Source organism: Entelurus aequoreus, linkage group LG11 (genome assembly GCF_033978785.1).
Source record: "Entelurus aequoreus isolate RoL-2023_Sb linkage group LG11, RoL_Eaeq_v1.1, whole genome shotgun sequence".
Lineage (NCBI taxonomy): Eukaryota > Metazoa > Chordata > Actinopteri > Syngnathiformes > Syngnathidae > Entelurus > Entelurus aequoreus.
Genome location: NC_084741.1, coordinates 66,353,042 through 66,369,764, shown reverse-complemented (window position 1 = coordinate 66,369,764; position 16,723 = coordinate 66,353,042). Strand labels below are relative to the sequence as shown.

At 36.0% G+C, this 16,723-nt stretch overlaps 1 protein-coding gene across 1 annotated transcript; it reads left to right on the top strand.

Moving 5' to 3' along the window:
• Positions 1–3,762: 3,762 nt before the first annotated feature.
• LOC133660378 (zinc finger and SCAN domain-containing protein 2-like) lies at positions 3,763–7,088 on the top strand. The gene is made up of 2 exons (XM_062063828.1): positions 3,763–4,050; positions 4,143–7,088. The coding sequence occupies exons 1-2, from the start codon at positions 3,888–3,890 to the stop codon at positions 4,766–4,768; spliced, it is 789 nt and encodes a 262-aa protein (XP_061919812.1). The 5' UTR covers positions 3,763–3,887; the 3' UTR covers positions 4,769–7,088.
• The last annotated feature ends 9,635 nt before the right edge of the window (positions 7,089–16,723 follow it).

The window sequence follows — 16,723 nt, the reverse complement described above, 5'->3', positions numbered from 1 at the left end:
TTCTTGTTAAATAAAACCTCAGCTTTGGTTTTTAATGAATACTTAGGCCTATTATGCTACTGTAATTTACTGTTGGTCATTATGGTGGTACTTGGAGAACCATTTTTTTCTAAATGTGTACTTGATGACAAGTTTGAGAACCATTGCATTAAGGCAATGTCAGGAAAAACAACTACAAAAAAAAAACAGAACAATTTGATTCCCTGATGGGGAAAAAAATAAATATACAGCATTTTTTTTATGGAATTGTAAAATACAAATGCACATGACACACTGGCAAGGAAAATGGCATAAAGTAACAATCTTTATGGTATTATAGTATTCAAGTTATGTAGTATGAGGATAATTTGAGTTATGCAATAATACTACAGCACAATCAGAAATAAAAACATGTACATAGACAATGAAGAAATGTAATCAATAATTTTGATAATCAAAAACCGCTAGTCTACATAAAAAAGAGCTGCAATGCTTTATTCGATGAGGAAAAAGTTTGATTTACATGCTGTTGCTTTATTTATCGTTTAATTACATAACTAATGATCAAATTGGGATCAGAGAGTGGCCGGAACTTTAAATACATGGACATAGTTTCTGCACAGCCGCTGCAAAACAGCACATCTGATTAATACACAAGTATTAAGATGCAATTTCAATGATGTGCATTTAGTAGAAAAGAATGATTATGACAAGCAGAAACATTTTTTATTACTATTTTCTGTAAAATCCACATTGATGTTATAAAATGTGATTTATCGAACAAAATAATCAATGGATTACCCGGTTACTATCAATCAATCAATCAATGTTTATTTATATAGCCCTAAATCACAAGTGTCTAAAATAATTGATAGCTGCAGTAATAAGAAAACGGGAATAATTTATTAAATACAAATACATTTAAAAAAATATTGTTTTTGCTATGGTTATAGTATTTTATTTAGTCATTTAAAAACATATCCGATATGGCCCACAAATTATAAACACATCTTTTTAATTTTGCACAGTGAAATCAGTATCTTACTCATTGTAAATGTTCTAAGGATGTTCAAGATAAACTAAACTGAATATTACGTTTGCAACTTTAAAGCACATGTGTATTTTCAGTAGAATTATATTCGAATTCCATTCAGTTTTATGGGTAAAAATTCAAATTGTTTTCCCCAATACCAACAACTTTTGATTTGGCAATTATGGGTAAAATCCACATCCTACAAGGTCCAAACCCTGGAATTTCTTGTTTTTAAAAAGCAATACAAATTATATCATAATTAATAATCGTGATATATACATATAAAAATATATCACTCTTGAATCAACGCAGTGGTTAATACTACGATCAATGTTAATTAAAAACTAAATTGGGATATAAATAATAATGGAAGTATAATGTATATAGTACATAATTGGTACAAAGGTTTAACATGTGTACAAGGATATTTCACATGCCTTTACTGTGTATATAATTGAACAGTGATTATGTTGTGTACAATGTGTATTTATAATATGTTGTGAAAAGGAAATTTCATAATTTTTGGAAGCTCATCTTGTATTTGACATTGTTTATAGGGTTAGACGCAATAAGTGTTCAACTTCAGCCTAAACCAGACCTGGGCAAATTAAGGCCCGTGGGCCACATGCGGCCCGTTGAGCTTTTCAATCTGGCCCGCTGTACATTCCCAAATAATTATTTTAGATCTTTAAGATGGAACCTGTAGCTGCCATTATGATGTGCAGTGATGTTTTCTAATGACCGTAAGTCTTCAACTATACAAAGTATTTCAATGGTTGGAATCTGCGCTTTGGGATGATATACTAGTTACTATGGTAATCTAATTAGTTACAATGGTAATCTAATTAGTTACTATGGTCATCTAATTAGTTACTATGGTAATCTACGTCACAGCAGCACAGACGAGGCGCCAAGCAGTGTGGGCGGCAAGCGTTTCCACAGACGCGGAAGGATATTTTCACAACAAAGTTCTAAATCTTAGTGATACCATACCATACCATACCAACTTTATTTATAAAGCCCTTTAAAACCAAGCACAGTTGAAGAACAACGGGCTGTACACCACAAAGAAATAGAGGCAAAGGTCAGACTAAAAATAACATTTAAAACAGAAATAAAAATACACATTGAAAAAGCAAATGCAAATTACCCTAAGAACAGTTTGTTGGATAAAAAACGGTTAAAAAAGTTAAAAACAGTTAAAAAGCTAAAAACAGTTTAAAGTCTCATGCTGGGTTAAAAGCCAGTGAATAAAAATGGGTTTTAAGAAGGGTCTTAAAAATAGCCAAAGAAGGGGCCTGTCTCACATGGAGAGGGAGATCGTTCCAGAGTTTGGGACCCGCAACAGAGAAGTGATATATCAGATGTATCAGATTGTCGGTGGGTTTATTTTGTACCCTTCGCGTTCATATTTAAAGTAGTTTACCACCACCAGGTGTGAATGAATGATGGGTTTTTAACATGTAAAGCGACGTTGGGTACTTAGAAAAGCGCTATATAAATCCCAGGTATTATTATTATTATTATTATTATTATATTTCACTGTTTGTTAAATATGTCGATCGAAAATGGGTGTGACGTTCATATTTTGTCAATATTCAGTGTTTTATCGTTCATAGAAAAAAGTAAAATTCCATTACGTTTTTTTAGGCGGTCTGTCATAACTTTTTTTAGCATTCAATCAGACATTATTGTGAGGTTTTGTATTAGTGTTCCTAAAAATAGATATACCGGCCCCCAGACACATCTTTTTCTCTAAATGTGGCCCCCCGAGTCAGAATAATTGCCCAGGCCTGGCCTAAACCCTTTCGGTCTGCAACATTTTCAATTTATGAATGTACAGCTGTTTGTTTATGTAAAACTGTTTGTTTATTTTGTTGACCATCGACCGAAGAAATAATAAACTAACTAACTAATATCATTTAATAATTCAATATAATAATAATAATTAGGGATGTCCGGTAATGGCTTTTTGCCGATATCCGATATTCCGATATTGTCCAACTCTTTAATTACCGATACCGATATCAACCGATACTGATATATACAGTCGTGGAATTAACACATTATTATGCCTAATTTGGACAACCAGGTATGGTGAAGATAAGGTCCTTTTTTTTTTTAAATTAATAAAATAAAATAAGATAAATAAATTAAAAACATTTTCTTGAATAAAAAAAGAAAGTAAAACAATATAAAACCAGTTACATAGAAACTATTAATTAATGAAAATTAGTAAAATTAACTGTTAAAGGTTAGTACTATTAGTGGACCAGCAGCACGCACAATCATGTGTGCTTACGGACTGTATCCCTTGCAGACTGTATTGTTATATATTGATATATATTGTAGGAACCAGAAAATTAATAACAGAAAAAAACAACCCTTTTGTGTGAATGAGTGTGAATGAGTGTAAATGGGGGAGGGAGGTTTTTTGGGTTGGTGCACTAATTGTAAGTGTATCTTGTGTTTTTATGTTGATTTAATAAAAAAATAAAAAAATAAAAAAAATTAAAAAAACGATAGCGATAATAAAAAAACGATACCGATAATGTCCGATATTACATTTTAAAGCATTTATCGGCCGATAATATCGGCAGATCTCTAATAATAATTGTATGCATGTTCGAAATAAACTCATACCATAGCCATAACCATTTGTTTTGATTGGACTTGTCAAATTTGGGGTGTAGTAATACCCCCACACCACCAGGTGACAGCACACAAATAGGAACTACACTTACTCCACTTAGTTACTCAATCGAGCTCATTTCCGTATTTACAAGCGGAGCGTGACGTCCGGAGTCTTGTAAAAATACGGCTTCAAGGCGCAAATTCGGGGCTTTTTTAAAATTCACCACTCCGGGTGACCACCATGATATCTTTTAAAGCTTTTCTCAACGAGAAACTGGCAGCGGTGGCGGAGGAGATATTCGGGGCCGTCGAAAAGACAATAGACGAGTACAAAGAGGAAATATGCCGTATGAAGGACCTGGAGATAGGCCGCCTTAGGATGCAGCTCAAGCTCATCAAGACAGGTTGGTGGTAATGAAATATGACAACATCTATGGGTGTTATCTATGCATATATATATATATATATATATATATAATCGCATCCTTCAATTTAGATCCATGCATTGGAGTAGAGCTGCAGGAGCACACCCATCACCACCAGCCTCCTCCTCCACCTCAGCAGCAGGATGAAGCAGCAGCAGCAGCAGACATGGAGGCCCCACACAGTGAGGAGGAAGCCAGTAGCAGCAGTTTGGAGCATTTTAATGAGCCTGCTCGGGTGAAGACGGAGCCCCAGAGGAACCACAAGGAGTTCTGGCTGGGCCACGGCTCAGAGGAGCAGCTGGAGGATTTGGAGTCGGACATTAAAGACTTCATGTCCACCGCCTCCGGTGTGAAGAACAGTTTGCAGGACCTCCCGGCTCTGCCCTTCTATTTGTACCACAACAGCATGGGGGAGGAGGGCAAGGAGAAGCCCTACGGCTGCAGCGTTTGCGAGAAGCGCTTTGCCAACTGCTCCCACCTGGCCGCTCACATCAGGACGCACACGGGCGAGAGGCCCTACAGGTGTGACATATGCAGGAAGAGCTTCGTCACCACCAGTGCCCTCAACAGACACCAGACCATACACACCGAGGGCAAACACTACGTGTGCATTTACTGCAGTAAAGCCTTTAAATGGATGGAGTCTCTTGGCAGGCATGTGAGAATTGCGCACAAGAGACATAACGCCCCTGAATGACCTCACATTTATTCATTTATCATCAGTTTACATGTGTACACATTTGGGGGTTTAAGTAGGGGTTCGTGGACCTACGTGTCAGTAGTAAAAAGAACAATGCATCCATTTTTGATATTGCTTGGCCCCATTGGGTTGATCTGTAAGGTGGGGCCTTCCCCCAGCTGACATTTGGGGTGAAAGACAGGGTTAGAACGTGCAAACGTCACACACAAATGTTCCAATGGCGATTTAAACTGTGAGGCTGGCGTGCTAACCCCTTGCCTACTGTGTGGCCTAAGCATTGTGATGATAATTCATGCATCCATCCATACCAGTGGTTCTTAAATTTTTAAACAAGTACAACCTCAGAAAAAAACTTGACTCTCCAAGTACCACCATAATGACCAACATTAAAATACAGTAGAGTAGTAGACATAAGGAGTCACAATTTAATTTAATTTAAGAAGTATATGTGAATGTTCTCTGTCTATCTGTGTTGGCCCTGTGATGAGGTGGCGACTTGTCCAGGGTGTACCCCGCCTTCCGCCCGAATGCAGCTGAGATAGGCTCCAGCACCCCCCGCGACCCCGAAAGGGACAAGCGGTAGAAAATGGATGGATGGATGGATTTCATATTTTTGGCTGTTAACATTACACACAGTTTTAACAGTAACACTGTATTTGAATATAGGAAAATCAAACTACTTTAATCAAGTGATTATTTGGCATAACATGGTTTGAGAATCACTGCTCTACACAACTGTATACAATACAAACATGTCATGCTGATGTTCTGACCACTATTCCACTGTGCTGCCCTGATTGATTGAAACTTTTATTAGTAGATTGCACATTTCAGTACATATTCCGTACAATTGACCATTAAATGGTAACACCTGCATAATTTTTTTAACCTGTTTAAGTCGGGGTCCACGTAATCAATTCGTGGTACAAATATCATCATAATACAGTCACCACACAAGTTAATCATCAGAGTATATACATTGAATTATTTACATTATTTACATTCCGGGGGGTGGGATGAGGAGGGTTTGGTTGATAACAGTACTTCAGTCATCAACAATTGCATCATCAGAGAAAACATAATATTTGTAAAGTCAAATTTAATGATTAAAATAAAAAAGTGGCATTTATTTAAAAAAAGAGTGTGTATTGTTCCCCAGTAATAGCTTACGCTTTTAAGAAGAATATGCCATAAATTGCTATATCAACAAGTGCAAACAATTTGTTTTGAAAGTTTCCAGTCAAAATATGTACATTTTTGAAGGGATAAAAGGTGTGCAATAAAAGTTGTAATTATATACTCATTGCGGTTGTTTACATTTGTATCGAGATTAAAACCAAGTTATGATTAAGTTTGTTTTTTTAATTTTTGCTTTTGCGTTGATGGCAATTTCAGCACAATCCGGTAGGTGGCAGCAGCGGCACGTCGTTGACAATCCGCAGTATTTACTGAAAGAAGGAATAAATCAATATGAGCTTCACTTCCTGGATCGCCGACTCCTTAGAATCAAATGGTTAAAAATAGAAGTGAGGTAAGGTGACCCCTTAATGGTTTGTTTTTGGTAAGATATGAAACAGCTGTAGTTTTACTTTCTTGTTAGGCCTAAACACTTAAGTATGAGTCGTAGAAATAACACTAAAGCTATAGGCTCCCTCTGGCTGACATGAATATATTCATTCTTCATGTGGTAGCTAATTGCATTTAATGCAGTACATCATTACATTTATTAAAATCCCTCATAAATTGTAAGTGGAGTTTGTTTTAAAGGGATTTTTGACCGTTATTATTAGTCAACTTTGACCTTAGTCAATCTCCTTTTAAGGCAGGGGTGTCAAACTCATTTTAGATCGGGGGCCACACGGAGAAAAATCTAATCCAATCCAATCCACTTTATTTGTATACCATATTTAACAACAGAAATGTTTCCAAAGTGCTGCACAACAATATTAAAAGCAATATTCAAATATTATCCTTAGCTCCACCAATGACTGAATAAAAAACAAAAAAATAAATAAATATAAAAACAATATAAAAATAAATATGATTAAAAACTATTTTAAAAGGTAAAACCAATTAAAACAATAAATAGAAATCAACATTTTTAAAACCACAGAGGACCACACAACTCGCGTAGTGTTAAAAGCCAAATAATAAAAGTGGGTCTTAAGACGAGACTTAAAACACTCCACTGTGGGAGCAGTTCAAACATGGAGGGGCAGAGTGTTCCAGAGTTTAGGGCCCTAAGCTACTCCCCAGTGGGCCGGACTGGTAAAATCACGGCAAGATAACTTAAAAATAAAAACAACTTCAGATTGTTTTCTTTGTTAAAAACTAGAACAAGCACATTCTGAAAATGTACAAATCATAATGTTGTTGTTGTTTTTTACACTTACATGTTGCGGATAATAGTATTCTACCTTTATTTGTCATTATTTATACTTTCTGAATAAATGATGTGATACTGTTCATTCGTCAACTCATTGGTGTTACTTTTCAATCTATCAAGATAAAAAAATTATATAAAAATCAAATTACAGGATGTTATTTATGTATTTTGCTAATTTTCCTCGACTGATGCACTAACATCATGTGGTTGATTTTTTTTTTTTTTTTTTTTACATATGTAGCATAATCTACATAGATACTAAGAATTGTTATTGCGACATCTACTGGACACATTTAGAACAGCAGTTTCTTTCATTACAAAATTTAGACTTTTATATACTTAGCAAACTCTTCCCGCAGGCCGGATAAAACTTGTTCGCGGGCCTGATCCGGCCCGCTGTTCTTACGTTTGACACCTCTGTTTTAAGGTAACAGCAACTGATCTCTTTAATCTGCCGGTTATAGCTACTATATGCTCACCAAGTTTGGACACAATTGGATAGAAAATGTCATTATTATTTCTTAGTTTTGTGTGGTTTATTGTTTTTTCATGGCACCTATAATATTATTTTACTTTAATTGTATCTTGTCTATTGTCCATCATCATTATTTTAATTTACTTTAGTTTATTGGCTTTTAGTGTCACTTATAAAAAGTTAATGGTTCGCTTTGCTTTGCATTAGTTTGCTTTACTTGTTTTATTACCTTTTTTTGCGCACAAGTGTCCAAACTGCCAATATTTTTTTACTTTAGTTTAGTTCAGTGGGTCTCAATCTTTTTTCAAGAAGTACCACCTCAGAAAACACTTGGCTCTCCAAGTACCAATTATCATGGCCAACATTAAAATACAGTAGTTTAGTAGGTCTAAGTACTCATCAAAAACAAGGCAGAGGTTTTATTTAACAAGTATATTTAAAACTGTAACATTACACATAGTTTGAACAGTAACACTGTGTTTGAATATAGGAAAATAAAACACTGTACTTTAATCAAGTGATTCTTTTGCTTATCATTAGATAGAGCCTGTGTACCACAGTTTGAGAATAAAGGGTTTAATTTATTGACCTTAAAGGTGCTGTTTGCAACTTCCCAACAGTAAAATAATTCAACGCAAAAAAATAAACAAGAACACCACTGGCTAGCTTATGTTCTTATGTCACCATTAATGGTTTAACAGACCACGTTTGTTTGACAATTGTCTATATTTTTCATAACTACAAAGTTTGTGTTGTAAAAATGTTTACGGGCCCGAATAAAATGATTGTTGTTTACCGCGGTCACTCACTCAGGCTCGTCAACACGTACGCACAGGGCAGTCCAAGAGAAGCAACGAACAATTTGCCGTCAGGTTGTTGTTATGATAGAATATGCATTAATTGACAGCGAACACTAACTATCCAAATTGCTATTATTACCTAACAACACCCAAAGCTAATGCGCGTGCATGCGTTATGTAAGTAAGTAATTACATCATTACGTATTATGTAATATTGTAACAACACTTACCATTTAGAAAAAAGGAAATAGGTCCCCTTTAAAGGTAGTGTACATAAATAATGTGAGTGTTTACAACAGTGTTTAAAAAAATACTGTATACAGTACCGGTATATATACACTACCGTTCAAAAGTTTGGGGTCACCCAAACAATTTTGTGGAATAGCCTTCATTTCTAAGAACAAAAAAAGACTGTCGAGTTTCAGATGAAAATTCTCTTTTTCTGGCCATTTTGAGCGTTTAATTGACCCCACAAATGTGATGCTCCAGAAACTCAATCTGCTCAAAGGAAGGTCAGTTTTGTAGCTTCTGTAACGAGCTAAACTGTTTTCAGATGTGTGAACATGATTGCACAAGGGTTTTCTAATCATCAATTAGCCTTCTGAGCCAATGAGCAAACACATTGTACCATTAGAACACTGGAGTGATAGTTGCTGGAAATGGGCCTCTATACACCTATGTAGATATTGCACCAAAAACCAGACATTTGCAGCTAGAATAGTCATTTACCACATTAGCAATGTATAGAGTGTATATCTTTAAAGTTAAGACTAGTTTAAAGTTATCTTCATTGAAAAGTACAGTGCTTTTCCTTCAAAAATAAGGACATTTCAATGGGACCCCAAACTTTTGAACGGTAGTGTATATGTTGTGTCCGTAAACCCTTTTTCTTTTCTTTGACTTTTCTTTACCTCATTTAATCCCGCTTTTGGTCAATAATTATATATTTTTTGTATTTTTTAATTTATTTTTTATTTGTTTTTAATTGGTATGTATTATTTATTTATTAAATGTTTATACATTTTTATATTTATTTCCTTTTTACTTTTTTATTATTTATGTATTTGATTGTTTTTGTCTTTTTAAAATGTCTTTAGTTGTAATATATTTTTGTATTTTATTTTTTTATATATATATTTTTTCATTCATCCCTCCAATCACCTTAGTCAGGCATCATTTTGCAGATGCGGGTTTAGGGCCGTTCTGCTATCAAACCTCCCGGCAAACTCCTCAAGGCAGAGAGCCCTCACTGTGGTGCTCCTTCTGCTGTTGTAGATAACGACTTGAAGATGTTCAATGATGCTTCAAGGAGTTCCTCAGCGGATCATCTTCAGCGTGGCTGAAGTGCAGAGAGATTAACTTGAGATGGGACTTGTAAAAACACACTTGGCTGCTCTGTGAGTTGCAAGTGATGGGGATGCTGCTGAAGATACATGAGATGCACTTGTATTCATTGACTATACTCTGACTGTCCCTTGTGCACTACTGACAGCCAGCGTGGAGACTTCTTTTTAGGTCATATGGGCAACAATGTGTGTGCACGGTGTGGCTAGCTATGTGCAGTAAAGTTGTTGTTGGCCACGGGGTGACCTTTATTGAGTTTGACAGCTCCACTGGGAGGAGAGGCATGACTGTGGAGCTGTTGCATCAGCTCAAGGATACAGCAAAGTGTTCTTCGTGTCACACCAAGCATGTCAACACAGTCTGTGGGACGGTTAAGGAACCGACTCATCACATGTATGGCACATTTGATATGAGAAATGAACCAGAAAATGCAGATGTTTGCATTTTTCATATATCATCGATCAGATTGTTATAATTAGGTAGACCTGCAACACAAAAAAGCTCAGTCAAAGATGTATTAATAATGCAACAATGTGTTTTTTAATGTAACTTATAGAACTCCTCTGCATTATACTGAGACGCGCGTGTAATATTTTAGGTGCCTTGCATGAGGCGTTGGGTGCAAATTATTATTTAATGTAAAAAATTAAAAAATTAGTAACATAAAAGTTACAGTAATTGGTTAAAATGGTTAATTATGTAGTATTTTATATATTATTTTCTATATATTTTATTGTAATTTTTAAGTATTTTCATTTATTTTATCTATTTTAATTTTTATTGAAATTATAATTGAATCACAAAATCAGTTTTATTTAAAATGTTGTATTTTTTTTCATTTGTTAAACAGTTTTTTCCTTAATATTTTCCTCCACTTTCACAGCATCCTGTAGTTGAAATTTCTTGCTATATTCTGTACTAAGTTTACTTAGTTATATTCAATCACATATTGTATAATTTATTTATTTTATATCATTTCATTACTTTCAAATAATTTCTCCTAATGAGAAAACAGCAAAAATGGTAATAATATAAATGGCTTGGGTGCAAATGATTATTTAATGTAAAACGTTTGTAAAATTAAAGTTACTGTAATTGGTTAAAATTGTTAGTTATGTAGCATTTTATTTACAAAATTTTCTATATTTTTTATTGTAATTTTCAATTATTTTCATTTATTTTATCTATTTTTATTTTTTATTGAAATTATAATTGAATAACAATTAAAAACAGTTTTTTTATTTAATATTTTTCTCCACTTTCACATCATCCCTTAGTTTCTATTTCTTGCTATATTCTGTACTAACTTGTCTTAGTTTTATTTAATTAAATATTGTACATTTTATTTATTTTATATAATTTCATTACTTTCAAATAATTTATCCTAATGAGAAAATGGTAATAATAAAAAAATGGTAATAATATAAATGGCTTATTAACTTTGATTTAATACTATAAAAAATGTCATGACCTAATTATTTTCGACAATATTGTACTGTATGCTTTACAACAACAGGAATCCACGTGTTCTTATCTTTTATCCTCTCCTTTCACGTGTCCTTAGCCTTCCTCACAAAGGACTGATGAAGTGCTAAGAATATCACAGGCAGATGTGATGTCATCAGTGGTGGACAATCAGATTCGTCCTGCCAGAATATTCCTGTGCATTACGTTGACACAATTATTCAAGGTGACTTTTCCTGACACACTCCCTCCTTACCGAGTATGAACTCAATGCCTTATACTGTATGTCATATTAATATATCTTTACAGTAAAACTTAATTGACTTTTGTAGGACTTAACCATAGAGGACAAAAGGGGCAGCATAAATTAAGATCACAGAGTCTTGCCATTTTCTTTCTTCGGGCGACTGAAAAAAGTTAAAAGGAGAAAACTTGTTAACAGAATCGGTCAATAGTTTTACGTGCTACAACCGTCAGTGCAAAGATGTGGACTAAAAGCATGAAGTATTAGGACTATTCAACCAAGTTGTTTTAGGTAAAACTATAGGGTTCGAAAGGGCATGTGATTTCACAATGCATTGTGGGGGCCGCTTAGCCATTTTTGCTGGACGTAGGTTTTGTTTACAAACCTACGACAAACTGTACCATATTCCAAAGACTCGCTACCTTGAAAAAAGAAGTTTACATTGGTGCAATTGATCCATATGAGCACATCCAATTGAGATTTGAGTAAGCCGCCACCATTAACGCCAAACTTGTCTATATGCTACGTTTGTAAGTGAATAATAAATGCTTTGATTCAAACTTACCAGTCTGAAAATGCCGTGAACACACCCAACATTTACCTGGGGATGGCGTTAAAAGTCATGTTTGATCGTCTCACTGCTGCTGTACGGGCGACTCGCCGCATTTTTATTTGCTTTCACGCGGGAAATGAGAAAACTCTCACCAAATCCTTTTTTATTCCTGAAGCGATCATGACCACGATTGTGGCAGTTAATGATGCCGCACATTTGCGCAATGTTTTAAACTTAAAAAAAATTAAAACAACTTAAGCGCAGAGTCTTGCATTCAGCCATGTAAATAAGCATTTCAGACTCCAGTAAGACCGACAATGCAATGCGTTCCCCTTCACTATTATTTTTAAGAACTAGCATTCTTTGCAGTGGACATTTTTTTCGTCTAGTTCTTGTCTAGTTACTTACAGAACATAAATGACCGCCATAACCACAACACCAGGGGGAGCTCCACAAACCACGTCAAACCCAGATTCCGATCTAACAAAGGTCTTAACTCATTCTCCTTCTATGCCACATCCATATGGAATGCACTCCCAACAGGTGTAAAAGAAAGTGCATCTCTATCCTCCTTCAAAACCGCACTAAAAGAACACCTCCAGGCAGCTTCAACCCTAGCCTAACACCCTCCTCCCACCACCTCCCACCTCCCGGGATTGTAAATAATCAAATGTAAATAATAAAATGTATATACTTGTTGTTATGCTTTCTGAGTTCACTATGTTCACCGCTCGCTGTACATATCCTACGAAGTGAGACCTACACTGTTACAATGTCCATTTCTCAGATGATATTATTGTTGATGACTGAAGTATGCTGACATCAACCAAACCTAACCTCCACGCCCCCCCCCCGAATCCCACCCCCCGGATTGTAAATAATGTAAATAATTCAATGTATATACTCTGATGATTAACTTGTGTGATGACTGTATTATGCTCATAGTATATATTTGTACCATTAATTGATTAACGTGGACCCCGACTTAAACAAGTTGAAAAACTTATTCGGGGGTTACCATTTAGTGGTCAATTGTACGGAATATGTACTGTACTGTGCAATCTACTAATAAAAGTTTCAATCAATCAAAACACATTTCAGAAAAAAATAGCCTGTTATACAAAATACAAGTGTCCACTGCAGTGGACTCTGACTGAATTGGGGCTCTAAGCATCAGACTCAAATTTGAATTGAATACATTCTCATTAATGCATAATCAAAACATACATTAGCAAACATTTCTGCCAAAATTTCCACTGTGGATCGAACCTAGTATATCCTGCCCTCTAAACTAGGACATTGACGCCACGCGCCATTGGAGGCAGCTACTTTGGATTGGGAAATTTGCTACTACATTCTTAACAGTGACGGAGCAGGAAGGTGCTAGGAATAGGTTTGCAATAACATTTCAAATCAAGCGCCTGTCATTCATAATGAACAATCATATGCCACCTATAGCGGGATTTCTGTACAGAGCTGAGAAAAGGGAGGGTCGGCACTGATGCTGGCTCTACCAATGTGTTTACACTGGTCCAAGTTCCTCTATACAACAGGAGCGCTGTAGTGTTTTTATTATAATTCATTTGCTGCAAAAATGTTAGTTTTTCCCACGTTTTGAGCTAATGTGCCGGTCTGGTGTCTTTTTTTTTTCATTTTGCATGTTGAATAGCCCTCAGGCATATTTTCTTCCTAACGCAAAAATGTTTTGGTGATAACAATACATTGTTTTTATTGGTTTGGAGCAGGGGCCTGCAACCTGTGCCTCTGGAGCCGCATGCGGCTCTTTTATTCCTCTGTTGTGGCCCCAGCTAGTTTATGCTTCTGTGTACTGTAGTCGCTACACAGTCCCTTGAGGCACGGTCATGAGTCTTTCAAAGTTCTCCCATTAAATTCTACGGGCATTGTTTTCTGGTGAGAAGTCATGACCCTTAACTTGTCATGATTTAGCTTGTTAGCTTCCTTTGTTGTTATTAAACAATGGCAGCTAAAGAGGAAGTGAGTGGTATTGGAACTGGTGTTGTTACAAAACTAAATGCAAGGCATTTTTGCAAAAGTGGGCAGGCAGTTTGCCTCTTGATTGAATCACGTTGTGGCTTGTGCAGCCCTTTGAGACACTCGTGATTTAGGGCTATATAAGTAACAATTGATTGATTGATTGATTGAACACAGGACAAGTACTAAAAGCCAACCAATTACAGCCTTTGCCGTGTCGCTGCTACGCAAAGTTAAGACTTGTCCTTTCGGCGTATGTTACGCTACACAAGAGGGTTTGGAGGCGGACAACTTAGCTCGCCTTAACGCCGCAGCATAAACAAGATGAAGATGGAATAGAGCTAAAGTACAGAACCATGGAAATACCTTAGTAAAGAAGAAACGTGGAAGTAAAGGAGCTGTGTGACAACCAGTGTTAGGCATTATGCTGTAACATAATAAGGGCGTCACTAAGACACACAACTTTAACTACTACAGGGGAATAATTAACAACAATTTGATGAAGTGACAATCATGTATTCCCACAATACCCTGTTTGTAAAATAAGGAGAGATGCTCAAAAAGGTTAATTATGTCTTCTTCTTATTCATGTACTTTTTCAGATTTTTTTGTAATCAGTAATCGGTATATTGGTACAGTGGTCGGTATATTGTCAGGTACATGTTTCGACTGTCATCTGCAGTCTTCTTCAGAAGGGTCACCTGACCACTGAATAGTTGCCTTTCAGCTGTTCTTATAGGCGTGGCCAACCAGACAGACCTGTCAAGTCTACCTGGTTGGCTCCCCAGCCCCCGCTGCATGATGGTTAATGGAGGGGGGAGTCCCAGGTATGCTTCCTCATCCCGATTGATGGTTTCCTTGAGCCGCTTCCTTAGTTTGATCGCCTCCTTAATCCATCGTTTGCATTTGTTACTTTCTGTGCCGATGATTTTGCCGTTGTCCCGGTCCATGATGTGGTTATTTATTTTGCAATGATCTGATATGGCTGATTTTAAGATTTCCTGTTCGGATTTTTGTTTTAGGCTTCTTGTAAACCTTCCAGTTGTCTCTTTTTCGCATTCTTTCTGATGTTCTTTCTTCCTTGTGTTGAATGTCCTCCCTGTTTCTCCCATGTATGATTTTCACGGGATTTCGTAAATTACATTGCATTTCTTGTCTTGTTCTATTTTGTCTTTTGAATGTACAAGTAACTGTCTTGTTTTTGTGTGCGGTTTAACTGTTGTGTTTATTTTGTGTTTTTCTATGACTCGTAAAGTAAAGGAGAGATACAGCCACACAAGCATATTCAATCCATGTAATAACTATAATTTATTTATTTTTCAAAGTTATTTGGCTAACACCGGTGACAACACATCATAAAAACAAAAATCTGTCAAAGTTGAATCTTGACTAATTGTCAGGTGACGAGAGGTGTGGATCGTTACCTAGGAAAACTATAGGGGATAAATAGAAATTAAACCAATTACAAAATAAGAATATAACAAAAAGAACAAGACAGGAACGTAACGTGACAATACGTTAAAGCAGGAGGGTCAAACGTATGGCCCGAAGGCCGGATCAGGCAAGCGAACAGGTTTTATATGGCCCGCGGGATGAGTTTGCTAAGTATAAAAATTAACCTGAAATTTTTGAATGAAAGAAACCGCTGTTCTAAATGTGTCCACTGGATGTCGCAATAGCAATTCTTTGTAAATTTGTAGATGATGCTACATATGTACAAAACAAACCACATGATGTTAGTACATCAGTTGAGGAAAATGATCAAAGTACATAAATAACAGACTGTAATTTGATTTTGATATATTTTTTTTAATCTTGATAGATTGAAAATTAACACCAATGAGTTGACTGATGAACATTATCACATTATTTATTCAGAAACTATAAATAACTACAAATAAAGATATAATACTATTACCGGCAACATGTAAGTGTAAAAAAACAACATCATTATGATTTGTACAATTTCAGAATGGGCTTGTTCTATTTTTAAACAAAGAAAATAATCTGAAGTTGTCTTTATTTTTAAGTTATCGTGCCGTGATTTTACCAGTCCGGCCCACATGGGAGTAGATTTTTCTCCATGTGGCCTCTGATTTAAAATGAGTTAAAGGAAACTGTATATGTAGCATTCACTTCAATATAGTGATTAAATATGTTTTGTGGCTTCGGTGGGTTTTAATTTGGTGGAAACGGGCCCAATTTGCTCTTTTGACGCCTGGTGTGGAGTGACTTTTAGGCACATAGCGTAAATAAGGCTATATTTTGACAGCAGTTGGTTACGTTACGGTAGAGCTAAACTAATCCAGCACATTAATGTAAAAGGGAAACTTACCGTAGTTTAGAAATGTACTAATTGCCAGAATACATACAGTACGTTATCATAACAAACATAATACGATTGTTGTTTATTCTGCAGTCTCCGAAGGCCTCGTTCAGTGATCCGTGTCGGTCTAAAGGAGGGTTCTGTGTGTAAATCCCAATTTTGCAGTTCCTTCATCATCGCGCCCCCCCCCCCTCCCTTTTTTTTTTTCATTTTTACAGTTCACTATGGAATGCCAGTTCTACAGGGCGGCTGCTGTTCAATAGAGCAACTCAACTCCCATGTCTCGCACTCATCCCATGTGTCTCCTATTAGCCACACTCGCCAAAAGACAGGGAGGGGGGAGACTAGCGGAGGGAGTCTGAAAAAGG

Excerpts from the sequence above, each read along its gene's own strand:
- LOC133660378 (XM_062063828.1), top strand. The coding sequence starts at position 3,888 with ATGATATCTTTTAAAGCTTTTCTCAACGAGAAACTGGCAGCGGTGGCG. Across the intron at positions 4,051-4,142 it reads GCTCAAGCTCATCAAGACAG|ATCCATGCATTGGAGTAGAG; the intron begins GTTGGTGGTAAT and ends CCTTCAATTTAG.